At 43.0% G+C, this 27891-nt stretch overlaps 1 protein-coding gene across 1 annotated transcript; it reads right to left on the reverse strand.

The window, feature by feature from the left end:
• Positions 1-484: 484 nt before the first annotated feature.
• On the reverse strand, positions 485-24816 carry LOC130045269 (myosin regulatory light chain 12B). Its single transcript, XM_056138023.1, has 4 exons — positions 24601-24816; positions 10737-10936; positions 3754-3915; positions 485-963 (listed from the first exon to the last, which is right to left on the reverse strand). The coding sequence occupies exons 2-4, from the start codon at positions 10918-10920 to the stop codon at positions 791-793; spliced, it is 519 nt and encodes a 172-aa protein (XP_055993998.1). The 5' UTR covers positions 10921-10936; positions 24601-24816; the 3' UTR covers positions 485-790.
• Positions 24817-27891: the final 3075 nt, after the last annotated feature.

Consider the following 27891-nt stretch of genomic DNA (forward strand, 5'->3'; position numbering starts at 1 on the left):
CTCTAATTAATAGTGTTTCTGATCAATTGCTCAACTATTTGGAACTTACTCACCTCCACTCCATCATCAAACAAAATGCATGACTAATAAAATTCCATCCTCTCAAGGTTGAGAAACTGTAAAATTTGAACATGATAGATTTGATGACAATCTCTTCAGAATTTTGTCTCATCTTCTTAGAACCAGATTAATATAAAATTTTAGATTCATTTTAAATTATTTTAGACTCATTTTTCTAAGATTCATTTTAGATAGATTCTATATATTTCAACAGTTTAAAAATGACTTACTGGAAATGTGAAAAAGCCAAGGCATAATTAGCCTTTACAGCATGTTAACTTACACTTGTTTTAAAAATACTACGCCACATATACAAAAATTTGGTTTTGTTATGAGCTCTGAGTTATGCTGAAAAACTGAATAAAGGATTACTCCCAACTACTACTTATTTAACTTTCCATTATATTCCATTTGAGTCAGCATATCTTTACTTCAAAATAGCATTTTATTATATAAAAATTAAAAAATTCAGCAAAACCAGAAATACCAAATATATTTTCCTGGGCTTTCACATTGGTTGATTTTTATTTGCAATCTCTTTTCCAACACAATTTACAAACTTGTTCCCAAATGCCAACTGATTACACAAGTCCTAAGTGGCAGAAAGTTCTAGAATAAATACATCAAAAAGAGAGGCAAAGCTATAGAACTAAGTTGCATGCAACAGATTTGTGAAGGAGCAGAAAAGTTTCTGGGAAATAAAACAGAGGAAGACACAACAAAGGTTCTCTCAATCATCTTTGTCTTTTGCTCCATGTTTGAGGATGCGTGTGAACTCAATGTAATTAAAATTTCCCTTTTTGTCAATAGGTGCTTCTCTGTACAGCTCATCCACTTCCTCATCTGTAAACCGATCTCCCATTGTGGTAAGCAGTTCTCTCAGGTAATCTTCTTGGATGGTTCCTGGAAGGGAATAGACAGAAGGGAAACAATTTCAGACACTTTTTTTTTTTTTTTTTGCATCACACCCGGCAATGCTCAGGGGTTACTCCTGGCTCTGCACTCAGGAATTACTCCTGGTGGTGCTCTGCAATCAGGAATTACTCCTGGCGGTGCTCGGGGGACCATATGGGATGCTGGGAATCGAACCTGGGTCTGCCGCATGCAAGGCAAACGCCCTATCCGCTGTGCTATCACTCCAGCCCTGATTTCAGACACTTTAAAGTATCATTTCTATACTAAGTTAGTCTCAAAAATTATTTCTGAATATCCATATTTATGTAAAGGCCATATTTATGTAAGCAAAATAAATGTGATGTAACTTACTAGTGTTTTCTAAATATTTTTAATCTTCCTTATTCATATTATATTAAAAATTTTATTTAAAGTAATCTGTCAATAAATACTATGCTTACAAAACTATTCTGAAATGAGTTTACTGGGGGCAGAGATCCAGAAAAAAGGTGGAGATACAATGAACAATTGTGTATAAATGGGTGATACAGTTTTGACAGATAAAGGACAGGAAAAAATGATAAAAGGAGTATCTCAGGGAGGTATAGGTGCATAAAGGATTAAAATAAAGGGGGCAAGGGGGCTGAAGCGATAGCACAGCAGGTAGGGCATTTGCCTTGCACGTGGCCGACCCAGGTTCAATTTCCAGCATCCCGTATGGTCCCCTGAGCACCGCCAGGAGTAATTCCTGAGTGCAGAGCCAGGAGTAACCCCTGTGCATTGCCGGGTGTGATGTAAAAAGCAAAAGAAAAAATAATAAATAAAATCACTGTCACTGTCCTCCCATTGTTTATTGATTTGCTCAAATGGGCCCAGTAACGTCTCCATTTTGAGACTTGTTGTTACTGTGTGTGGCATATTGAATATGTCACGGGTAGCTTGCCAGACTTTGCCAGGCTTTGCCGTGCGGGCGAGATACTCTCGGTAGCTTGCCAGGCTCTCCGAGAGGGGCAGAGGAATCAACCCGGCTCAGCCAGGCTGGCTGCGCGCAAGGCAAATGTCCTACCGCTGTGCTATCGCTCCAGCCCAAAAGTCACTGTCATTGTCCTCCCATTCATCAATTTGCTCGAGCGGGCCCAGTAACATTGTGAGACTTGTTACTGTGTTTCGCATATCAAATACTTCACGGGTAGCTTGCCAGGCTTTGCCATGTGGGTGAGATACTCTCGGTAGCTTGCCGGGCTCTCCGAGAGGGGCGGAGGAATCGAACTCGGGTCGGCCATGTTGGCTGCGTGCAAGGTGAAACACTCGACCCGCTGTGCTATCGCTCCAGCCCAAAAGAAAATAAGTAAATAAAAATAAAGGGCAAAATGAGAAGTTAAAAATGTGTGGCCAGAAGGAGAGGGACAAATACAGAATGACTGTATTCATTTGTGGTATATAAAAATATATATCATAGAAGACTAATATGGCCAGGGAAAACAGGGGTTAGGAGGACTGGTCAATGCTTAGAACTAGCCACAAGTGTGTGTGGGGCTGAAGATAGGTAAGATAGAGACCAGTATGACAATTAATAACTTGAAATGATCATGCTGGCAAGATCTGAGAGTTAAAAACAGGTAAAGGGATATTCTTGATAACCTTTCAGTATCAATATTGCAAATCACAATACCCAAAAGGAGAGGGAGAGAGAGAGAGGGGAGGAGGGTGAGACAGAGGGAGGGATAGGGGTGGGAGGGGGGAGAGAGAGCAAGAGACAGAGGGGGGGGGAGAGAGAGAGAGAGAGAGAGAGAGAGAGAGAGAGAGAGAGAGAGAGAGAGAGAGCGCAAGCACCTGCCTTAGAGGGAGGCAAGGCATGGGGGGTTATAGGAGGCAACCTGAGGACACCGGTGCTGGGAAATGTACACTGGTGGAGAGAAGGGATTAGTGTTGGGATACTGTATGACTGAAGTCCAAACCTGAACAGCTTTGTAAGGGTATATTTCACAGTGATTCAATAAAGAAGTTTTAAAAAAATTTTTAAAAAACTAACAGTTTAAAATAACTGTAGCGGGGCTGGAGAGATAGCACAGCGAGTAGGGCGTTTGCCTTGCATGCGGCCGACCCGGGTTTGATTCCCAGCATCCCATATGGTCTCCTGAGCACCACTAGGAGTAACTCCTGAGTGCATGAGCTGGAAGTAACCCTGAGCATCTCCGGATGTGACCAAAAAGCAAAAAAAAAAAAAAAAAAAAAAAAAAAAAGAAAGAAAGAAAATAACTGTAGCACAGCAGCACTGTCCTCCAGTTCATCAATTTGCTCAAGCAGGAACCAATAACTTCTCCCTTGTGAGACTTGCTGTTACTATTTTTGGCATATTGAATATGTCACGGGGAGCATGCCAGGCTCCGCCGTGCAGGAGGGATAGTCTCGATAGCTTGCCAGGCTCTCCAAGAGGGATGGAGGAATCAAACCCAGGTCGGCCTCGTGCAAGGCAAACGCCCTACCTGCTGTGCTATCGCTCCAGTCCTTTAAAATAACTAAGATTATAAACGCTTATGTTTGCTAACTATGCTTTTAGGTAACAATTAAAGTCCCTAAAATAGTTTGACTATATAAAAAAAAATACTGTTATAATTCTCATTTTGGTTTTCAGGAATTTAGGAAAGAACCAAATTAAAAAATTAACAATATAAATATTTGTCATATGGGGTTGTAGAATCTCGATGTAAATGAGTTTTTACTTTTAAATATAATCCTCATTTCCTAAAATGGGTATCATATAGTGTTCATGAGACAGAATGTAAACAGAGTACTTACCAGTTGCTTCTTCATCGAAGCAAGCAAAAGCATTTCTGATGACATCTTCTGGATCTGTGCCATTTAACTTCTCCCCAAACATTGTGAGGAACATGGTGAAATTTATGGGTCCTGGAGCCTCATTCATCATGGCATCGAGGTATGCATCAGTTGGATTTTTCCCTATAAGATTTAAAATTTTTTAATTTAAGGGAAGAGAACTAATTTTAACAAATAATTATTTTATAAGACATTTTTGTTAGTGCCAGGAATAGAACCTGGAGCCTCATGCATGCAAGGTCTCTGCCCTACATCGAGCCATAACTTTGCCTCTTTATGAAATAATCATTTTGTTATTGTAATACCCCAACATATTTTAGAAAGTTGTATTATCAGATGAAATTAGTATTTCAATTAACTTGCATTGATACCCCTTACAAAAGGCATTTTTTAACAACAACATAAAAAAACCTCATTGAACCATCATTATAAAATTTCATTTGAGGCTTACGTGGCATATATTGGTTTCATTTACTAGTAACTTTCTGTAGTTTTTCGTTATTGTTCTAGTAGACTAGTAAGAATTTTATTTTGTGTATTTTAATTTGTTAAATTTTATTTATTGAATTACCATGAGACATAGTTACAAAGTTGTTCATGATTGGGTTTCAGTCATACAATGTTTCAACAACTGTCCCTTTACCAGTGTATATTCCCCATCATCAAACTGTTCCCAGTTTCCCTTCCATCATCCTGAAGTAGTAAGAATTTTAAAACCAGCTATTTAAATGTCTCAGCATTAATTTTCCAATAGTAAACTGGTAGTATACCTTAAACATGTAACTGGGTTATGATACCTCAATTAAAAATTCATCAAAAGAGAGGCAGCATACAAAAAAAATAAATCAATTTTTAAAACAATTACTGGGCTGAAGAGATAGCTCAGTGGACTGGAGTGCATGTTCTGCATGCAGGGGTCCAGGTTCAAATAGTAACACCTATGGCCCCTAAGCACTTAGCTGCGAGTACCTTCTGATGTGACCTGAAAATGTTTTTTTTGAATGTCATCTATAAATTGATCATTTAAGTTTAAACTATTAAATTGGTTTATAAATAGAAGCTCATTTTGAATTATATTATAAACAATTTCACTCCTGGACCTAACCCAAACACTGTTTACTATTACTATAACACACTGCAGTCTTACTTAGTATTGTTTATAATGGGAAATCTTAATCTCAATTTCAGCCAAGAACACTTCTCCCAAGAGGTAGAGAAGGAAAGTGCCTGCCATAGAGTCATAGAGATAGGCTGGGTAGTGGGGTGGAAGGAGGGAAATCGGGGTCGTTGGTGGTGGGAAACGGACACTGGTAAAGGGATCATTGTATGACTGAAACCTAATCATGAACAGCTTTGCAACTGTGTATCTCATGGTGACTCAATTAAAAAATAAAAATTAAAAAAAAAAGCACACACTCAGGGGGGAAAAAAAGGAAAAGAACGGTAGTACAACAGGGAGGGCAATCCTCTGACCATTCTCTGGAAGGTGAGAGAAATCCCCATGTAATAATGGCTATGTGAGGTAGGAGTAACAAAAGGTTCCTGTTGTCTTTTCCCAGGCACTGTGAGACCTCACGGGTGGGAAAGTAGCAGTGAACCAAGAGTTTGAAACAACAGGTTCGAATCTCATTCTGCCACTGGCTGTCTGACTGGAGGATAGTGGTAGCTGTCTAGGTTTACCTTTTTTAATCTGCAAAATAACCTGGGTAAATTTGATAATAAAAGTTCATAGGATTCTACGCGGAAAGCACATTTGCAAGTTAGGTATTCTTATGTAAGAAAGCCTCTTGATATTATAAATAACTAAATGCTAATGATGGTGAAATCCCAAATTATGTTCCATATTTAAATCCTGGGAATTTAAGCAAAATATGAACCAAGTTGGCATCTGTTTTGATGCACTTTAATCCTCACTCACTACATCACTCAACAATATTATCAATACAAAAAGTAACCAAAAATAAATCTTGAATTGCTAAGTGAAATGTAGGAAGAGATACTTCTAAACTTTTTTTTTTAAAAAAAGATAAAAGAAAAGTCATATTCACTGGTGCTGAAAGGTTATTCTTAGCTGTCTCAGGAGTGATTTCTGGAGAATACTGAGTGCTTGGAATCAAGTCAGTTTGAGGGTATTGAACTAGGGTCAGTGAATCAAGGCATAAAGGCCTGATCTCCTGTACTATGTCTCCAGCCCCTAATTTTATATTTAACCTTACTTTTCTTGTAGCGATTTTTCTTTTATTTGATATCTTTGTGAGATACAATTACAGATTTACACACTTTTGTGATTATGTTTCAGTCATACAATGGTTGAGTACCCATCCCTCCACCAGTGCCCATTTTCCACCACGAATGTTCCCAGTATCCCTCCCGCCACTCCCCCATTCCCATTCAGCCCCTTCCTCCCCCCCACCCATTCCCTTTTACTCTCTCTCTCTCTCTCCTTTTGGGTGCTATGGTTTGCAATACAGCTAATTAAGTGGCCATCATGTTTGGTCTACATTCTACTTTCAGCACGCATCTGCCATCCTAAGGGAGCCCTCCAACCATCCTTTTCTTGGTGGTCCCTTCTCTATCTCAGCTGCCTTTTCCCCCAGCATGTGAGGCTGGCTTTAAAGTCATGGAGGAATCCTCCTGGTCATTATCTCTACTATCCTTGGGTGTTAGTTTCCCATTATATTACTTTATATTCCACAAATGAGTTCAGTCATTCTATGTCTGTCTCTCTCTTTCTGACTCACTTAACATGATACTCTCCATGTTGATCCACTTATATGTAAATTTCATGACTTCATCTTTTCTAACAGCTGCATATTATTCCACTGTGTGGATGTACCAGAATTTCTTTAACCAGTCATCTGTCCTTGAGACTTGCAGCGACTTTTCTTGGAAAAAGTGTAACTTAAAGTGTCAAGAAAAGGGGTACTGGGAATGTGGATCGGTGTTATGAATAGGCAGAATACACACACCAACTTAGAATGAACTGGGTTAGGTTTAGCACCTATGGACCATTCAAGATGCACAAAATAATTGGCTGATTTCAAAGGATAATACCTATCAAGGCAAAGGGTTCTTCAAAATTGAAGTTTGCCTCTTTATCATTTCATGAGTCTATTACCATTCATTCAATACAAACTTATCATGCATCTATAATGAGAAGGATTTAGCCATGAGTGTTCAATTTTTAGAACATCATCAACAACCTTAATTTTTTTCAGTGGCCTTCTTCAGTAGCAATATGCTCAAAAAGAATATACTTACTTAGGCCCAGAGAAAGAGAAACAGGCTAGTTGCAGTACATGCAGGTTCCCCCAGAACTAAATCCCCAAACACAGAGCTAGACTAATCTTGGGGGGTGGGGAGGGTGAGGGGTGAGGGTGCCCAAAACAAAAAACAGAGGAATACTTAGCCATTTTGAGTGAAAAACACTGCCATACACCTCCATGTAAGCCAACTGGGGGCTGGAGCTATAGTACAGCGGGTAGGGCGTTTGCCTTGCATGCAGCCAACCCAGGTTCAATCGCCAGCATCCCATATGGTCCCCCGAGCATCACCAGGAGTAATTCCTGAGTGCAGAGCCAGGAGTAACCTCTGAGCACCACCAGATGCGACCCCCCCACCCCCCAAAAAAATGTCAACTAACTGGATGATTCTATTCTCATTCTATAAAAAATGTTGAGGAGTGGGACTGTGGCTCAAGTGCCAGCCACATGCTCTGTAAATGTATGAGTGCCTAGAATCAATCCTGGCCATAAGGGCACTCCAGCACTGTACAGAAGTGGCCCCTATCATGTTTAGAGGGGAAAAAATGTTTCAAAATATTAACAGTTGAATGAATTGGAAGAACTTTGGTAAGGAATTTATTCATGTTCATTATCCTGTCCTTTCTGCTGAAAGTGTAGGTTCTATGGCTGGAGCGATAGCACAGCTGGTAAGGTGTTTGCCTTGCACGTGGCGAACATGGCTGACCTGGGTTCAATTCCTCCGCCCCTCTCGGAGAGCCAAGCAAGCTACCAAGAGTATCTCACCTGCACGGCAAAGCCTGGCAAGCTCCCTGTGACGTATTTGATATGACAAAAACCAGTAACAACAAGTCTCACAATTTGTTGTGAGACATTACTGGTGTCCGTTCAAGTAAAATGATGAACAACAGGAGGTCCCTCAACGGGAGGGAGACAGCTACAGTGCTATACTGTCCTTTCAACTTTTTAAAAATAGATTTAAAAAATTTCAAAATATTAGGTGAAAAAGGAAAAGAGGAACAAAGCAAACCACTTACTTTATGTTTATTGAATGAAAAAAGTAGTAAGCTTTCAGCCCTCTGCCCCCTGAATTGCCCTTTCTGTCAAGCACAAGAACATTTTGGGGTGAAGCATAACTGTAGGCCATTTCTAACCAGAGCCCACTTCTTGCCCAGACTTTAGACTACCCCAAACTCAGATGATTACCATTCCTTTCTTCCCAACTGAAAATGCAATGCTGATTGGGGAAGAATACATTGATCTTCCACCCCTTTCTTCTTTTAAAGATTTAAAAAAAAAATGGGGGTAAGGTGCTGCCAACAGGTCAACCTGTACCTGTCAGGCGAGTGCATCAGCAGGCTGTTGGTGACTTCAAGGCATCCTGACACCCCAAAATTGCCACTGTGCCTTTGGCCAGACCCCAAAAACTTGGGACCAAGTTAACCAAGAAATTAAACAGCCAAAAGTTAGGTATGTGGGAGCCATGCCCACAAACCATTTCCGGCTCAGTTATACAAGCTCATTTATTGGCCTTATTTCAGAGACCATACAAATTCCATACAAGGAATAATAACATCCACTTGACTAAAATAACAAAGTCATAGTTAATCTCAGATCTGCGCATGGCTGAACAGACTGGGGTAAATAGGAGGGGGGCAGGTTGGCCTGAGCCTGCCCAAGCAGAGCCCCCAGAAGCTACTTGCTTCCACAATCCAAAATCACCACCATACCTTTGGCCTTACTCTGCTGTCTCAGGAGGGACCCCACCAAGATATAATCTGATGAAAATTCGGGTATGCGGGTTTTATGACTGAAATCTCCAAGCTTTCACAGAGTTGGGGTGGGCTACCTGCCCCCACTTCCCAATAAACATAGAAACACTGGCAGTCACCGCCACAAATCAACTCCAGCGCCACCTTTTAAACTATTACTGGCCTAGCTTCAGACACCCTAAATAAATCTTGAAAGAGATCAAAAGCGAGAGACACAGCAGTGAGTCCAGAAAGACACCACAGAGCCGGAGATCTCTCTGGGCCCCATACCAAGCCAATTTCACTGGGTCACCCCAAACGAACAGGTGCAGTCTCATGACCTACTCCAGTGAAATCCGGGAGACCAAGAGTTTCCACAAGCAAGGCCCAGGTAGAGAGAGAGAGGATTGGGGAAATTGTCTGCCATGGAGGCAGTATGAGGACTGGGATGGCGGGGGGGAGGAGATAGGAAATACACTGGGAACACTAGTGGTAGGTGTGCAGTGGTGGAGGGATGGGTGTTTGATCATTGTACAGCTGAATCTCGACCATGAAAGCTTTGTAACTGTATCTCACGGTGATCCCTACCCCCCCCCCCCCAAAAAGTGAAAAAGGTATATGGGTTCCAGGACTAAATCTCCATGCTGCACAGAGGCAGAGGTACCACGCTGTCCCTCCCCTGCTCCCCGCCTGCCCCCTGGCTTGGCTGTCACACCCACAATGTGCCTCCAGGTGCCATCTTAGTGCACCAACAGCCCTGGTCCAGAGACGCCCAACTGAATTCCAAATGAATTAGTACCCTACGGAACCCAACCATTTACAATCTAGGATTCCAGACTGGGTGTACGGCTGCAGCACCCGTAATATTCAAAATGAGCAATGGACAATAAATGATCAGCATCTGACCCTGGCAGGCAGGCTTGAATGATGGTAGGAAAACTCGAGCAAAACATAATGCCCAAAAATAGAGAGAGAGGATTGGGGAAATTGTCTGCCATGGAGGCAGTATGAGGACTGGGATGGCGGTGGGGAGGAGATAGGAAATACACTGGGAACACTAGTGGTAGGTGTGCAGTGGTGGAGGGATGGGTGTTTGATCATTGTACAGCTGAATCTCGACCATGAAAGCTTTGTAACTGTATCTCACGGTGATCCCTACCCCCCCCCAAAAAAAGTGAAAAAAAAAAAATTCCATACAAGGAATAATAACATCCACTTGACTAAAATAACAAGAGTGTAGTTTGTCATGTTTGTGATTTCTTATACAAGGGCTTAATGGCTCCAGGATGAAATACAACAATCTTCACAAACTATCCTCTTATGGTTGTGGGAAGGCGCAATGGTGGTGCATTGGTGTTTGAATATTAAATGTAATGAATTATTGTGAATAACTTCGTAAAAATAAAATTTAAAAATACTGTAGTTTGCTTTAAATCTCATAATCTTAATATTTTCCCCCCTTAATTATGCACTATTCTCAACCTTTATCATTAGCTACATTATTTGGGGGCGGGGAGGAAGAGGCTTTTTGGGTCATACCCAGCCATGCTCAGGGGTTATTCATGGCTCTGAACTCTGGAATTACTCCTGGCAGGGCTTGGGGGCCCATATGGGATGTGAGGTATCAAACTCAGGTTGGCTGTATGCAAGACAAAAGCCCTACCCACTGTTCTATTGCTCTGGCCCCTATTAGCTGTGCTTTTTGTGTGAAATTCTGATAATTTGCAATCAAGCTATCACTTAGATTTTCATCTAGCTGACTTATTAAATTTAGCTAATGCAAATAGAATCCTGGCTGGCCACAGTGCCTGCCAAAGCCTCTTTCCACATTAGGCCATCTCTTAAAAGAGCCTTTAATGTAGAGAGTAATATATGTATATCACAGTAGGAAATAATTCCGAAGTGTTAAATTATTATATCAAAATCTAAATATAAAAATATAAAAATCTACCCAGTGAAGCAAGCATATCATGCAAATCTTCCTTGTCAATGAAACCGTCTCTGTTCTGATCAATCATGTTGAAGGCCTCTTTGAACTCCTGAATCTGTGACTGGTCAAACATTGCAAACACATTGGATGTTGCACGTTGAGGGCGCTTCTTGGTGGTCTTGGTCTTTGCTTTTTTGCTTGACATGATGGCTGTTTTAAGCCTAGAATTAAGGGGAGGGGATGGAAATGCATAAAACACACAGGAAAAAAATCAAAACATTTGTTTATATATTTTGGTTTGGGGCCACACTCAAGGGATGATCAGAAATCACTCCCAGGGATGCTTAGGGTGGTGCTGACGATCAAACCGTGTTGGCTGTGCGCAAGGCAAATGCTCTACCTGCTGTACTTTCACTTCAGCCCCTAAGACCCATTTTTTATTAAATAGAAATCAATTCTGAAATATGTAACAATAACTCCAAAGTTAACATATACTTTTATAAGAATTACCTCATTTAATCCTCACAAGCATCTTTATAATTGTTTAACTGGCAATATTGTGTAGCCTCTCTGAGCCTTGTATTTTTTTTTCATGGCAAAACAATATAATTATCTACTTTGGTGAAAATTATATGAGGTAACACATACAATGACTAGTAAACTTATTCTGTGGTATGTGTTCAAAAGGCTTTTATCTTTTAAAAAACGACCAAACCTACCTTTTAATCTTTCCTTCTCCCTTTCTCTTGAAAAACCTTGGAATGCCTATACTCAATTGGCTGTTTTCCTATCTTCTCATTTTGTCATCAATTATCTGTATCACTGTATCACTGTCATCCGGTTGAAGTCGAATTACTCGAGTGGGCACCAGTAACGTCTTTATTCCTCCCAGCCCTGAGATTTTAGCAGCCTCTTCTTACTCAGCTTTTCCAAAGATTGGAGGCTTTTTCAGGGTCAGGGGAATGAGACCTATTTTTGTTACTGTATTTGACATATTGAATACGCCACAGGGAGCTTGCCAGGCTCTGCCCCCTCAATGACTTTGAAATTAGTTGTCTCCAATACTCTACTGAAAGGCACCAACTAGTAAACTGATTAATTCTACTTTCTTTCATTGCCATCATTACTAGGTTACATTTACTTGGCTGTGCTGCACTGGAGGTTATTAAAACCAGCAATCACTTAAATGCCTAATAAAATGAATTTCAGTTTTGGTTTTGTATTTGAAGTTTTAAATAATTTAACACAAAACAAAAATGCTATTGGGAGACTGGGGATGTGACACAAATGGTAGAGTCACTTGCATATATGGGGCCCTGGGTTTTATCTCTAGCACTTGTTAGGCACCCAAATACTGCTTGCTGTGTTTGATCTCTGCAACAAAAAATACTTACTTTGAAATTTAGAAAATCCCGAATTCAACTCTCAGCTCCGCATTACTAGCCACAAATTATATTGAAAACATGAACAGAGCAATTTTTTAAAATTTTTATTAGTGAAACACCATGAGGTACAGTTGTAGACTTACAAATTTTTGTTCTTGGATTTCAGTTATACAATGATCAAGTACCCATCCCTCCACCAGTGCCCATTTTCCACCACCACAGATCCCAATATCCCTCCCACCCATCATCCCCCCCCCCCCCCCCCCCCCCGCACCATCCCACCCTGCCTCTGTGGCAGGGAATTTCCTTTTGTTCTCTCTCTCCTTTAGGGTGCGTGATTTGAAAGAGAGGCATTGAGTGGCAATCATGTTCAGTCTATAGTTTACTTTCAGCATGCATCTCCCATCCTGGGAGGATCCTCCCAACACCTTTATTTGGTGCTCCCTTTTCTGTCTGAGCTGCCTTTTCCCCTAGCATGCGCAGCTGGCCTCCAAGCCATGGAGTAAACTTAATCCATGGTACTTATCTTGGTTATTCTTGGGTGTTAGTCTCCTATTTTGTTACAACAAAGCAATTTTTTAACCCAATTTTACTCAATCTTCACAAATATACAGATTAAAGAACAACGGGGAGGCCCTTTAATGAAGAATTACTAAAGAATTAGTAAATGTTATGCAAAGAAAGATCAGGCTTTTGCCCTTCTCTCCTGGGAAGTAATCTTTGTTCCTGCAATGTTTTACCCAATATCTGAAGTCTTGGATCACACCAGAATACCAGATAGTCTCAGAAAGTGATTTATCAAAGGGTTTTGAGACATATCATTATCAGGTTTGACTCCAGAGAGTGAAGTCAATGTAGCTCAGTAGAGGGTACCTTTTTGATAAAGTCCTAATAAAAACTATGCATAGTGGAGACTCCGAGTTGCTGCCCACGAACGGCTCCTCCGCTTCTGAATGGTCATGATACCAGAGGCACACAAACCAATCTCGGAACCCAGTGGCTTCTGACAGAAATGCTTCTGGACTGTGAACTAGGCTATGGCCTCGTGCTGCCCCAGGAGGGGAAACATGTTTGTCCCTCAGCCTTTTCCCTCTAGGAGTAAGCATGGTGACTGCCATCTTTCAGAGCCTATTGGAAAGAGAAGTACATGCTTGCAGTGACAGGGCAAGTGGGGCCTCCTGGGATGGAGGGGCGGAACTGGCCCTTCTCCCCACCTGGACAAGACCCCAAGCTGCCGCCCACGAACAGCTCCTCCACTCCTGAATGGCCATGATCCCAGAGGCACACAAACCAATCTCGGAACGCAGAGGCTTTTGGCAGAAATTTTGGTCCTCTCACCTCTGGACTTAATTATTAAAATACCAGAAATCCAACAGCAACCATGTGACATCATATACTCTTCGTTATCAACAATAGAAAATAAATTATCTAATGATGCCTTTTCAGCAGGTCTGATTGTTGGGGGGAAATTCCAAATAATAATAGTGGGTCTTCTCTCGAAAAATTGAATGTGATCAAAGTAAAAGAGAGTGAAAAATAAAAATCATCTGCCACACAGACAGGGGGAGGGTTGGGATGGGGGAATACTGGGGTTCTTGATGGTGGAACATGTGCACTGGTGAAGGGATGGGTGTTTGATCATTATATGACCCAGTCTTAAATCTGACAGCTTTGTAACTGTCCTCACAGTGATTCAATAAAAATAAATAAATAAAATAAATAAATAAATAAATAAAACAAAACAGAACTATGCATAGTTAGGAATTGAGTTTCACTGGCTGGCAAAATCCACGGATATTTTTTACACTTCTTGCTAGAATCAATGCTGTCTCAGAGTTTCCTCAGAAAGGACAGATGGAGTTCTGTATTTGGAACTGTTCTGGACTCTGCCACGTGTGCCTCTTAGTTGATTTTAATTTTGGTCCTCTCACCAAAAGAAACCAAAACCATAGTCTGAACAGTGGAGATGAGGACTAGAGATACAGTAGGTAAGGTGCTTGCTATCCAATCTCATCCCTATAGTCCCCTCTCCCGCCCCAGCCACCGGAAGTGATACTTGAGCACAGAGTCAGAAGCCCTGAGCATAGCCAGGTTGCCCCCCAAAACAAAACTACATGGTCTATCACTTCTCTTCATTCAATTTTAACAGGAGTGCAAAGGAAGTTTGAAGTTTGGCTAGTGGTATAGTTTAAGCATACCCATATTTCTCTAACAAACCTCCTCTCCTTACTCTAACATTTCCTTTCCCCACATATTTGACCTAAATGTTAATTTTCCTCATCCTATAATTTAGCATATCATTTGATCTTGAGAATACTGAAGGATAGATAAGAATGAATGTGGTTTTCTAGCAAAGCTACCTATGCTTTAACTTCACATTCTGAAGAATTAAAATTACTTTCTATCACCCTAAGATCTGATAGTTATTGTTGGTAATGCATATTGGTGAAGCCTTTCTGGAAAAGAGTAGAGGAAATCTTAAAATACTGTATATCCAGCAACATCACTGAAGCATATAGCTTAAGGATAAGAAAACATGAAAGTTTGCACTCATGTTCACAGCAGCATTATTCACAATAGCAAAAAACTGGTATTACCCTAAATGCCCATGAACAGATGACTTAATAAAGAAGCTCTGGTCTGGGGGTAGTTCAGTGGTTCAAGAGAGCTGTATATGATCCCTGGTGTACCGCGGCACTGAGTACAGCACCAATGGCCTTGCTGTTTGTGCATGAGAGCTCTGTCTGAGATCCCAGGCACTGTAAGTGACCTCTGGCTGCACCCTAGCAATAAGTGCACAAATACTGCAACTAAAGAAAGGATGCTCTTGACAGCCAGCAAAACATCTGAAAAAAAGAATGTGAGCACCACAGTCAGGTATTTATTTCCTGGTCATTGCAACAATGAGGAGGGTTATAAAAAGAGGGAGGCGTTTAAAAACAAAACTGTGGCATATACAATGTATATATATATATATGTATATACACAAAGTATCTATAAATATTTAATATGATTCTTATTTAGAGATAAAATTATGCCTTTTGGAACAGAATGGATCTCATTTAAAATATATTAGTACCTCTCTCCCTCCCCTACTGTATTAACCTGGGGGTCATGCAGATGCCTGGTTGTTGTGTCTGCACCCCTGGCTGCAGAGCTTGTCAAGGTTGTACTCCTTAAACTGTGAGGGTTGCACATGTGCTGACCAGAAGTTGCTGTGACGTTCACATGATGCTCTTCAGGGGTTGTACTGCTTTATGTGTCAAAGTTGCTTACACATCTTTAGTGGTGCTTACCCACACCTGGCTGTGTAACAACCAGGAACTACTGGCAGCAACAGAGATTAGAGACACCTGAAAGTAGTTTTGAATAGCAAAGTCACCATGTTTGTTCTCAGTATCTGTGGTGGCATGGGAATTACTATTATTATTTTTACATACATACATATATATAATTTATTTTTCATATATTGTAGCCCTGTCCTCCTGTTGTTCATCGATTTGCTCGAGCAGGCCCAGTAACATCCCCATTGTAAGACTTGTTACTGTGTTTGGCATATCGAATATATCACAGGTAGTTTTCCAGGCTTTGCTGTGCAGGTGAGATACTCTCGGTAGCTTGCCGGGCTCTACAAGAGGGCTGGAGGAATCGAACCCGGGTCAGCCGAGCTGGCCGCTTGCAAGGCAAATGCCCTACTGCTGTGCTATCGCTCCGGCCTTTTTTTATATATTACTTTTTAAAATTAATTTTTTTGATAGAGGTTCTGTGATTTACAATACTGTTATTGGTGGCTTTCCATGCACTTAATTCCAGTACTATACAATCACCAGTGTACTCACCTCCCTCCAAGACCCTACTTTTCAAACCCCTTTAACCTCCCACTAACTCAACTGTTTCAATCAGTTCTCCCATTGTGTCGTAACTGGCCCTTTGTTGCCACCTTGCTGTGTATCTTTAGATCCTACTATACGTGAGATCATTCTTTATCTATCCCTTTCTTTCTGATTTCACCCAGCATATCCTCTAGTGTTGGGGATCAGAATCCAGAATGCTAGAGCCCCAAGATGGAGTACCACCCCTAGGCAGATCTTCTAGAAGAATTTCTCTTGAAGCAAGCGCTTTATATCAGTTTATGTTCAACTATACCCATATTAATATAGTTTATGCTTATATTTTTTATTTGACCAATACCCTCAGATATGCAAAAGTCTACTCCAACTTAAAAATGTTTGTTGTTTTAATGTTTACTAAGCAATAAATACAGCATGCTGAGGGCAGTCGGGGCTCAGTTCATGAGACTGTTCGCTCCCCGATTCCAGGCCTTTTCTTTTATTTCTGTCTCTTTTCTTAATCCTTGTGGAGCCCTGCTTCAGGTCTGTTCACCCAGAGCTGGTTCCTGGCACTCTAGTTTGACCCATGTTGTGGCAAACTGCATGATTTTGTTCTTTTTTCGAGAACTGCATAGTATTTCACAGTTCATACATACCACAATCTCTTGATCCATTCATTGTAGTTGGGAATTTGTAATAGCTCTGCATTGCATATACACACTATTGTACTAAGTGTGAAGATAAACACGAGTGTGCATTTATCTTTTTGAATTAATGTTTTGTGTTTTGAAGTTTTGAAGATCAGACGAGATTGGGCGCGTTCAGGGTGGTAATGGCCGTGGGCTGGAGCAATAGCACAGTGGTAGGGCGTTTGCCTTGTGCGCAGCCAGCCCGGCCGGGCTGGGTCCGATTCCTCTCAGAGAGCCTGCCAAGCTACCAAGAGTATCTTGCCCACACGGCAAAACCTGGCAAGCTACCCGTGAAGTATTCAATATGCCAAACACAGTAACAAGTCTCAAAATGGAGATGTTACTGGGCCTGCTCAAGCAAATCGATGAACAAGGGGAGGACAGTTGTTTTTCTTTTGTTTTAAGGACAGATGCCAAAAGCATTATCTGACTTGTATGGGAGTTCAATTCCTTTTTTTTCTTTCTGCTTTTTGGGTAACACCCAGCGATGCACAGGGGTTACTCCTGGCTCAGATTCATGAATTACTTCTGGTGGTGCTCAGGGGACCATATGGGATTCTGGGAATCGAATCTGGATCGGCCACATGCAATGCCCTACCCGCTGTGCTATCGCTACAGCCCCATCAATTCCTATTTTTTTTGCGATATATCTCCATATTGTTTTCCATAGAGAATGAAACAGACAATATCCCCACCAACAAAAGATGAGGTTTCCTTTTGCACCACAAGCTAACACTGTCTGTTTTCACATTTTTTCCTTCTTCTATTTTTTTTCCCCGAAGAGCTTAGCTTCACTAAATCAGCTTCATACAAATATGAATTTAAGAACAATTACAAAAATGCTTGTCAACAGTATGATCCTAACAGTCCCAAATTGGAGACAATAAAATCATGTGCCAGGAGTGTGCCCTGATTCAATATAAAAAGGTAAAAGGTAAAGGCCCTCCCGTTGATCGTCGATTTGCTCGAGCGGGCCCAGTAACGTCTCCATTGGAGACTTTGTTGTTACTGTGTCTGGCATATCGAATACTCTCGGTAGCTTGCCAGGCTCTCCGAGAGGGGCGGAGGAATCGAACTTGGGTCAGCCATGTTGGCCGCTTGTAAGGCGAAACGCCCTACCCGCTGCATGGCTGGAGCGATAGCACAGCGGGTAGGGCGTTCGCCTTACAAGCGGCCAACATGGCCGACCCGAGTTCGATTCAATATAAGAATTGAAATACTATATGGTAACAAAAATGATTTCTTGCTAAATAAAATATGGATAAAAGTCTCAGTAAAATGAAACAAAAGACAGACATACCAAAGTTTATTGTAAGATTCCATTTATAATGTACTAAATAAAAATCAGTAACTGCCTAGAGGGAGGATGTACGTGTGTGTATGTGTGTATGTGTGTGTGTGTTGGGGGGAGGGTGAGTGCACAAAGGCTACAAAATTTGTGATTTTATGTATGTTTTTATTTATACTGATGCAACAACATGCATACCTAGGATTATCAGAGTTTTCTGCCTGTTTATTATAGATCTATAAAAACTGTGTTTGGGGGTTCTTTGGGGCTATTCTTGGTTGTGTTCAGGAGACCTTTGATAGTGCTCTAGGGACCAAATGGGTGTCATGAAGTCAGACCAGGGTCCAAGGAATAGCAGGCAAGTGCTTTAACTCCTGTACTGTATCTCTTATCTCCAAAATGTTAACTTTTTGTTTCTGTAGTGCTCAGGGCACACTACTGGCAAGCCTAGTGAGACCAATATGGGATGCCATAGATTGAACCTGAGTCAAATGCATGCAAAGATAGTATAGTATACCCACTATACTACTTTTCAGCCCCCCAAATATTCTTTGTAAAAGCAACAAATAAAGACAATATATATAAAAAAGAAAGCTATTCCTGAAACCAAGAATTTGCTGTATCAACAGCTGCAGATGTTTGTAAAAACCACTTAGAATAACTTCACACAGCAAATTAAAAAAAAAAAATCAATAGCATCTTGCTAATAATCATGCCATGGCTAACACCAAAGCACACTGTACTTAAACATTCCTTGAAGATCAGTTTGTAGTTCTCCAAAAACTGATGCCAAGATAGAATCTGATGTACAAGTATTTTTAAAAGGGAAAAAGAGCCTGGTTATGTGTAGAAAAGCCATTATGTCAGGCGATTCTGACTCCCTAACCCCTACCAAGGGAAGTAAATTTGGTCGAAAAGGGAGAATTTACTTTCGATCCTAATAAAAATGTTGCAAATATACACACAATAGAACATAGTAATGTCTTTTAAAATGTAAAATATTGGGCTGGGGGTGTAGTTCAGCGGTAAAACACTTCCCTTGCATCTATCAGGCTCTCAGTTTGATCCCTGGCACCATACACACAAATAACTCACCCCCCCAACCCTTCATTTAAAAACAGTGCAGGGAGCAGAGGTTAAGGTACTTCCCTTGCATGTAGCCAACTCGAGTTTGATCTCTGGCATTGCATGGTTTCCCAAGCAAAGAACCAGAACCAGTAGTAGCTCCCAAGAGCACCTCTAGTAACCCTGTTTAGCACCCTCGCTGCCAAACACCTTTATATGCAATGCCTAAATTTATATACGGTACATACATATGAAGAACACAGCTGTATCAAAACAATAAAGTTCAAAAGAACTCTGCTCTTTCCTCCACCCTCCCTCCCTCACAAATACCGTTCTTTCTCTTTACCTCTGAGAGAAGTTATCTTGGCTGTCTGCATTTTCTCACTTCCCACTTAACAATTCACAACGTGGCTTTCTTTTCTCCACTGCAACCTGACAAACCCTGCCCAAATCTTGAGCCAAGCTGCTGTATTTTACCCTCTTTTCTTCAACAAGAGGGCTAACCCTTGGCTTTAGTTCTTGTCCCAATGAAAAGACAAAAATGCAAGGCTCCCAATCTTGAAGACCTCACACACTAATGAGGGAGACTCCTAAATACTATACTAGTATACTGATTGGCTTGTGAGAAAGAAAAACAATCATCCTCTAGCTAACAAATATGAGATAAAAGAAAAATCAACTTAAGGGTGCCAAAGAGATAGTATGGCACTTGCTTTCCATGCAACCAACTTTGGTTTGATTGCTGGCAGAGCAAAAGAAAAATACAACCATCTTCAGCTGAAGATAAAAGACTGAGCGTGTGTATATGAGGGGGAGACCAGTTATGGGAGATTATCAAGAAAGGCACTACAAATAAAATTAAGACTTACTATGTAGAGGCAGTTGCCTATAGCCTATGAGTCCTGATGCCACAGAGAATGCTAACATCTTTAAAAGAAATGTTTTTGAATGAAATTATATTCAGAGGTCACATAAAAATTCTTAGGCAAAAAGGGGCAACTAGTGAAAAAAGTTTAAGAATTCCTGGCTCCCAGGGAAAACAGGGACCAGGAGGTCAGGTCAATGGTTGGAAGTTTGCCACAAGACTGGGGGGGGGGGGGGGGGGGGGGGAGACAGACACGACACGGACGGAGTGCAGTTAGGATCAATGGATCAGTATGACAGTAAAAACTGGAAATGATCACTTTGAACAGAAACTGAGTGTTTAATATAGGTAAAGAGATATACTTGATAACCTTTCAGTATCTGTATGGCAAACCATGATTCCCAAAAGGAGGGAGGGAATGGGGGAGGGAGAAGGAAGAGAGAGAGGGAGGGGGAGGAGAGAGTGGAGAGGGGGGAGAGAGAGAGAAGGGAGGGAGGGAAGGATCTGCCATAGAGCTGTGTGCGGGGGAGTGGGGGAAGGAGGGAAATTGGGAACATTAGTGGTGGGAAACATACACTGGTGAAGGGATAGGTGTTGGAACATTACATGAACATTATATGAACGCTGAAAGCCAATCATTAACAACTTTGTAACTGTGTATCTCACTATGATTCAATTAAAACAAAATACATTTTTTTTAAAAAGAATTTTTGGCCTACTGATAGCAATCCTTGTCCTGATATGAAAGAAAACCACTATAAAATTTTTGTCTGCTTTTAGGCAACAGGAGAAGGAAGGCAAGAGAGCTTATTCTTGTGTGAGCTTCTCGATTATCCTAAGCTCCAAGTAATCCTTATTCTGAAGTACATATTCTACTAGCCTTTTATAACCACAGCAGTGCAAAAAATGATGGTGTGTGACTCAGTCAGAATAAGACATTCCAGCTTCTGCCTTGTTCTTTTTTTCCCTGTATTTCACAAATCACAAATCATCCTGTTATTCGTCGATTGCCTTGAGCAGGCCCCAGTAACGTCTCCTTCATCCTGGCCCTGAGGTTATATTCAAGGCTCTTTAGGAGAATGAGACCCATCATTGTTACTGGTATTTGGCATATTGGGTACGCCATGGGGAGTTTGCCAGACTCTGCCGTGTGTGCAGGCTATATTCGGTAGCCTGCCAGTTTGTCAAAGTAGGAATGAGATGTTATAATAAGATGTTGCGCGGCCATTTGCGGCCGCGCGGTTCCGGGAGCTGGTTTTTATAGCCTCAGAGTCTTGGCCGCTGATGGGATTACACGGCGCCAGGGGGTCAGTTGGTGGGTGTGACCCCCGCCTACTGGAATTTGGAAGATCTGGGTGAAGGATGCTCGACTCCAATCTGAGTAGGCTTGGAGATCTCGGCCCCGGAACCCACGTGGCTTTGTCCCTCTGCCGGTACCTTCAGGTGTGCGGAGAGTGGTCTCAGCATGGTGGTGGCTGATCCTGGAGGTCTTTGGCTGCCGGGGCCCTGGCCGGGGCAGGGAGGAAAGCTCAATCCGCTCCCCTCCAAGGGGCCCTGGCGAGGAATAGCCAGGCGCGGGGGCAGGAGACTGCGCTCCTCTCCTCCTCCTCCGGGAGCTGGTTTTTATAGTCTCAGAGTCTTGGCCGCTGATGGGATTACACGGCGCCAGGGGGCCAGTTGGGCCTGTATTTCAAGAACCCAATAATTTAAAAAGGATCAAAAAAAGCTTCAGTCTAGTTTGTATCAGATAAATAACCTTCTCTTTGGTTCTGTGGGGTTCATCTGTTTGAGGAGTGGGCTCTGGCCATACGCAGCAGTCAGCATGGTCAAGGACTGCTTCTGACTCTGTGCTGGAGTAGCTCCTGCTATGGTCAGGGGACAAGACTGCCAGTACTAAGGACAGAACCTGGGCTACCTGTATGCAGAGAATGTGACTCCAGTCCACTGCTCTAGCTCTCAGGTCCTTCTCTCTCCCTCTCTCCCTTTCTCTGTGCGTGTGTGTGTTTAATCTATTTCATTTGGTGCCATTTTTTATCCTAAAATTCTTACCTTGTTTTATTTAGATTTTTGATCCACACCGGTGGTACTTAGAGCTTACTTTTGACTGCTCAGAGGTCACTCCTGGCAGGGCTCATGGGACCAGATGCAGTGTGGGAATTAAGCCTGGGTCAGCCTCCTGCAAGGCAAACACTCTGCCTGCTGTACTATCACTCTAGCCACCAACACCTTGTTTTAAAGTAATACCAACGGCTAAATTTTTTGTTTTGCTTTTGTGTTATTTCAGCCTCACAGCTGGAATAATACAATGATTAAGGTATTGCCTTGCTAGTTCCTGATAGCAGTGTAATATCAATACCACAGTGGTAGGGCGTTTGCCTTGTACACGCAGCCAACATGGCCGACCCGAGTTCGATTCCTCTGCCCCTCTCGGAGAGCCCGGCAAGCTACAGAGAGTATCTCACCTGCACGGCAGAGCCTGGCAAGCTCCCTGTGACGTATTCGATATGCCAAACACGGTAACAACAAAGTCCCCAATGGAGACGTTACTGGGCCCGCTAGAGCAAATCGATGATCAACGGGAGGGCCTTTACTTACTTTTATTTTATTTCCTGGAGCACTGCCAGGACTCATTCATGAGCATATAGGAGGTATAGCCCCTCAAAGCTGCAGGGCGTGACCCAACCTGGCCCCATCCCAACCAAAAATATTTTAAGGTCCACATGATGGTAAGACCACACTTTTTTGCAAAAATAAAAATAGACATAAAATCTGCAATGATTATGTGGCAAAATGTGGTTAACTGCAGTAGTCCTGTGCTGGTTTGTTAAGTTTCTGCTTCCTAATTGGATTTTCCTTCAAAGTTCTAATCCTTAAATGACTCTGCTTTTCTTAATTGGTTGAGAAAGTGATTAGAGTGACCACTCACAATGAGGCAACATGGGAAAGACAAAGTGATTTTGTAAGCAAAGGGAAGGTAAATCAAATTTTAGTCAAATTACTTTCAAATGGTAGACAAGATATTCCAGCAGGAGTATAATTTGTGAGCTGGGGATTTGAGCAAGGATTTGCAGATGGTGGAGCTTTGGTAGTGTCTAGCTTTAGAAACGGCACCACTGGCCCCTGTAGTACTGTCCTCCTGTTCATCGATTTGCTCGAGCGGGCACCAGTAATGTCTCCATCCTGAAACTTGTTACTGTTTTAGGCATATCGAATAAGCCACAGTAAGCTTGACAGGCTCTCCGAGAGGGACAGAGGAATCAAACCCGGGTCAGCGGCGTGCAAGGCAAAGGCCCTACCCACTGTGCTATTGCTCCAGCCAATACACTGAATACAGGTAGAAGAAATTCTCTACCACACATCTGGGGAAAGCTCACTAGGACTAACAAGCTACGCACAGAGTAAGTATATAACAAGGAAGGAAGAATCTAATCAAATTTTGGGGCAATCAAGTCACTTTCAGCTGCATCTATGAACCTTGGAAGAAGGGGGGCACCAGATCAAGTTAGAAGCTCTTAGTCCCACTTCTTTCTCACCAGGGCTCTGTTGTTCAGCGGTAGCAGCCTTCTGAAAGCATTAGTGAGGACTGAGTCACCACAGTACTTTCAAGTCACAGAGCTTGAACAAATAGGAGGCCGTGCAGAGTTGGTGGGTCCAGGTGCTAAGACTAAAACCCAGAGCATCATGGGAAGCCCCTACCTCCGAGGATCTAGGACAAGACATGACCTCACCCCTCTGGGTTTGTTTTCTCACAGTAATCCAAACCGTGCTTTTGAATTTAAAATGCTGCAATGCTCCTCTTACCAAAGCACTTTTACAAATCCATCTCAAACAAAGACTGCCAGATTAATCCTTTGAACACTCCTTTTCTCTTGTTCCTCCCTTGCTGAGTTCAATGGGGCGCCCTAATGCTTCTCAGGTAATATTTTACGACTCCTTCCCAAAGTTTTCGAAATAGTTTTATTTCTCCTTTCGGAAAAGTTTTCACGTTCCCATTGAAAGGTCTACTTCCCTACCTCCACCGGTTCCCTACAGAACTTTTTCATCCCCGCTGGTCTCCCCACCTTTCACGAAAAACACCCCTACTCCCACCCCTGCCCCGCCTCTGCTGCTTTTCGCTCACGCTCTTTTCCTTTCGCAGATTTGACTAGAAAACACTGAATTCCCCCTTCTCGGGGTGGGGGTGGGGGTGAGGATTCAAGGTCTGCCTTGGAATTCCAAGTATTTCGGGCACCCTTTCTTTTGTTATCGATCCTTGTAGTCAACGCGAAATTTACATCATTAACAAGCTGCTTAGAACGGTGCGCGGTCACCACTTCCATCGAGACCGTACCAAGCGTGCACTCGGGCCAGTGCTCTCCGCTGCTTCGAGCACTTTACTGACGACCTGCACCAGGCACCGGAGCTCCAGATCTGCTCGGAGCCTCAGCACCGCGGGGCGCCCACCGCGAGCGCCGCACGCCCCACGCCCCGGGCAGGTGAAGTCATCAGGGCGGGGCGGCGGCCGCGCTGCCGGGAACCCGCAGCCGCTTTCCTCAGGGCGTCCCTCGGCCTAGCTCCAGCAGCCCCGGGCGCTTCCCGGCCCCTCGGCACGCAGGTCGCGCTGCGCCCTCCCCCCCACCCCCTTGGAAAGGTGGCCCCGCCCTTCGCCGTCCCCGCCCGGGTCCCTGGCAGCGGGGTCCGGTGCCGGGCGCGAGGCGGTGAGGGAAGGGGGGACAGGTGTGGGTGGTCCCAGGGGTGTCGCGCGCGGGGCGAGGCGCACTCACCGCCGCCAGTCGCCAGAACCCGGGATGCCCTGCAGGAGACGCCGAGCGACGCCGAGGAACGCTAGACTGGGTCGCGAGCGTCGCGGCGCCCGGCACTTCCTGGAGGCGGACCGGAAGGCGCGGCAGGATCCAACTCCAGGCGCGGGTGGGAGGCGATGCGGCTGGTCCTCACTCAGCTGAGGCAGCGTCCTCCGAAGTTGCCGAACCTAACCTGCTCCTGAGCTGCCGGCCCTGCACGGCCCCCACCTGCCGCGGCTCGTCTCCCCGCGGGCGGCCGGCCCCCGGCGCGCACCCCTCCCGCGCCGGCTCAGAGCATTCCCGAGACCCTTCCGCGTTCCTGGCCCGGGGCGCCCGACTGGGAAGGAGGCGGGCCTCGTCGCGCCGGAAGTCGTGTGCCTGGCGAGAGGGAGCGCAGCTCGCCGGGTGGGATCCGACTCGGGTCGAACCAGGCTCCAAGGGCCCGTGTGGTTCATCACCGCGGCTCGGGGGCTTTAGCTGTGGGCCCACCACACTCCAGCCCCACGCGTCCGGGACTCTCCCTAGCTAGTCTCCGGCCACAGCCGGCGTTGCGACGTCCATGGCCGGCCTGACTGCTCGTCCGCTTCAACCAGTTTTATTCACATGCTTTGCTTTCCCCTGGGTCCATAAAGCAACGACAGCTACACGCACTCGAGACCCCACACACCAGAGGTCTTGGCAGAACAAAGGAAACGGCGCGGCTACAGGATTCCAGTGCTGTCCTAGGTATCGTTCAGTGGCTCTAACGTCTGTGACCTTAGCCTGGGGACCTGGATATTCTTGGATAATGGAGGGTCGTTAGCACAAGGCACTTGAGTTTCTATTTCCTCAAGTGGTGGTGAATGAATTTTGAATTTTAGTTTTAAGGTTTCTTTTTTTTTGGGGGGGGGTCATACCCGGCAGTGCACAGGGGTTACTCCCGGCGGTACTCGGGACCATACGGAATGCAGGGAACCGAATTTGGGTCAGCTCACTTCAGCCCCTAGTTTTAAGTTATAGATACTGGGATTCAGAAAGTTCTAGATGGCAGGAAGCATGTGTACAGCACTAAGATATGACCCTGCTTGGAGCTTGGGGCAGGGATGTCCTTTCTCGGGTTGTTCAAGGTAGGGGCACCTACCAGAGTCCCAGCCCTTTGAATTATCTCATTGATCCTATATTAGAACATACTATACATGTTCTTTGGGGGGGGGGAGGGGGCAGAGAGATGGGAAAGGGAATAATAAAGCTTTTGCCTTGCACGAGGCCAGCCCTGGCTTGAATGTTCCTGAGTTTTGCCTCTAGAAGTCCAAATGACAACTGAGTCAAAAGTTGCGCAATGAGTCCAACTTGGACGAATGAGTTCAAGTGAGGGAGGATGTTGCTCCATTTGATTGCTTTTATCAGAATTTCTGAGTTTGTTTCAACTATCTTTCAGCATGTGAAACCTACTATTGGAGTACACTGTTTGAGATTTTTGTTGGCAAACATCTTTACTTAAGCAAAACTGGTGAATATGTAAAAACACGGGTTCCCAGTCTTACTTGGCCTATCATCCCTTTTATAGAAAAAAAGAAAACCCTTAGCACCCTTTGGAGATCTACCATCTAAATGAATAAAGCATCCCCTAACTGAACCAAATCCTCTATACCTCATCACTCCAGCCCCTTACTTCCCTCACCTGCCCCCACCCTACACCGCACCTGATAGTACTATCATCCATTTTGAGAAATACTGATGTAGAGGAAGCTATTACTTAGTAACATTATTTCATTTAGACCACTCACTATTACTAATGAAGGCTTTTTCCCCCCAATCATTTCCAAAGTTTGGGAAATTGGGATTGTATGAGAGAATAATTTTAGAAGAGGCCACTTTTCCTTTGTAGTGAAAATATACCACTCTTCTGCACTGAAATTTAACACTTCAGAAATAATCATTTCAGTTGCAATGGAAATTCAGTCAAGATTTTAACATCAAGCCATGCGCAGTGGCAGTATCATAGCCAATGAGGTTCCTCCAAAGTGCAATTATAGTTAATTGAAAGATTCTAACATAACGGCTAATAAGCCTCCAAAAGTTCTTTATTAAACTAAAGAAGGAAATTCAGCAACACAAAAAAGGTAAAGAATTAAGACAGGTGCTAAGATATTAGTCTCGAAGAGGGCAAAAACAGTCTCTTAACTAGTCTTTCAACTGCTATAAAGTGGCCATCAGGTTTTAGGATCTAGTTCACTTATCCAGTTAAGTAGAAAGGCCTGCTGCCCTCTGGCGTTCAGTAATTGTTTACTGAATGAGGTAAGTAATCAGCCTTCTTACTAGGTAAAACATGATTACAGTAATTGTCAATTACTCATCTTTGAGGTCATCACTATTTTCTGTGATGACCTCACAGAAACTTTCCTCCCAAATTTTAAGAGTGTCCTTAATGTATCTGAGTTAGATTTTTACAGTCCCATAAAACTCCCAACTCTTAAAAGAAGTGTTTCTGCACTGTAGCACTGTCCTCCCAGTGTTCATGGATTTGCTCGAGTGGGCCCAGTAATGTCTCCATTGTGAGACTTCTTGTTACTGTGTTTGGCATATCGAATATGTCATGGGGAGCTTGCCAGGCTTTGCCATACGGGCGAGATACTCTTGGTAGCTTGCCGGGCTCTCCGAGAGGGGTGGAGGAATCATAATTGGGTTGGCCATGTCGGCCTTGTGCAAGGCAAACGCCCTACCGCTTTCTGCAATACATGTTATTTTTAGGACTGAAATAACGATCTTGCTTTCGACATCATATTATTTTAGTGGTTTTGCTTGTCGCAGGTTAAAACAATGTCTAAAGTACATACATGGACACTTGGTAGATGTTGCTTAAACAAACATGGTATTCAACACTACTTAAAAGAGAAATTATATGTATATATGTGTTATGTTTATACAGTAGAAAATACTGTATTGTATTTTCAACATTTTGAAACACAACATAAAAATCTGTCCTTTTGGTAGAATTAAAACACAACCTTTAAGGCGAAAATTTTTTTAAAAGTTAGGAGAAATTAAAATTAGACTCAGTGGCATACCCTAACTTTAAAATATGAGACATAAAGTAATTTACAAAGGCTTTTAGCAGACAAAGAGGGAAGAGAGTTGGCAGATATAAACTTTAGGATTTAAAGCTACCAAAGCTATTATATATAAATAAATTCTAGAATGAATTTTTTAAAACGATATGACTTAGGAGTTTTTAAAAGACGAGTTTTATGACTTTTTGTTAAGATAGTTTTCATAAATAAGTTTTAAACAAAC

This window comes from Sorex fumeus, unplaced genomic scaffold (assembly GCF_029834395.1).
Source record: "Sorex fumeus unplaced genomic scaffold, SorFum_2.1 ptg000128l, whole genome shotgun sequence".
Classification (NCBI taxonomy): domain Eukaryota; kingdom Metazoa; phylum Chordata; class Mammalia; order Eulipotyphla; family Soricidae; genus Sorex; species Sorex fumeus.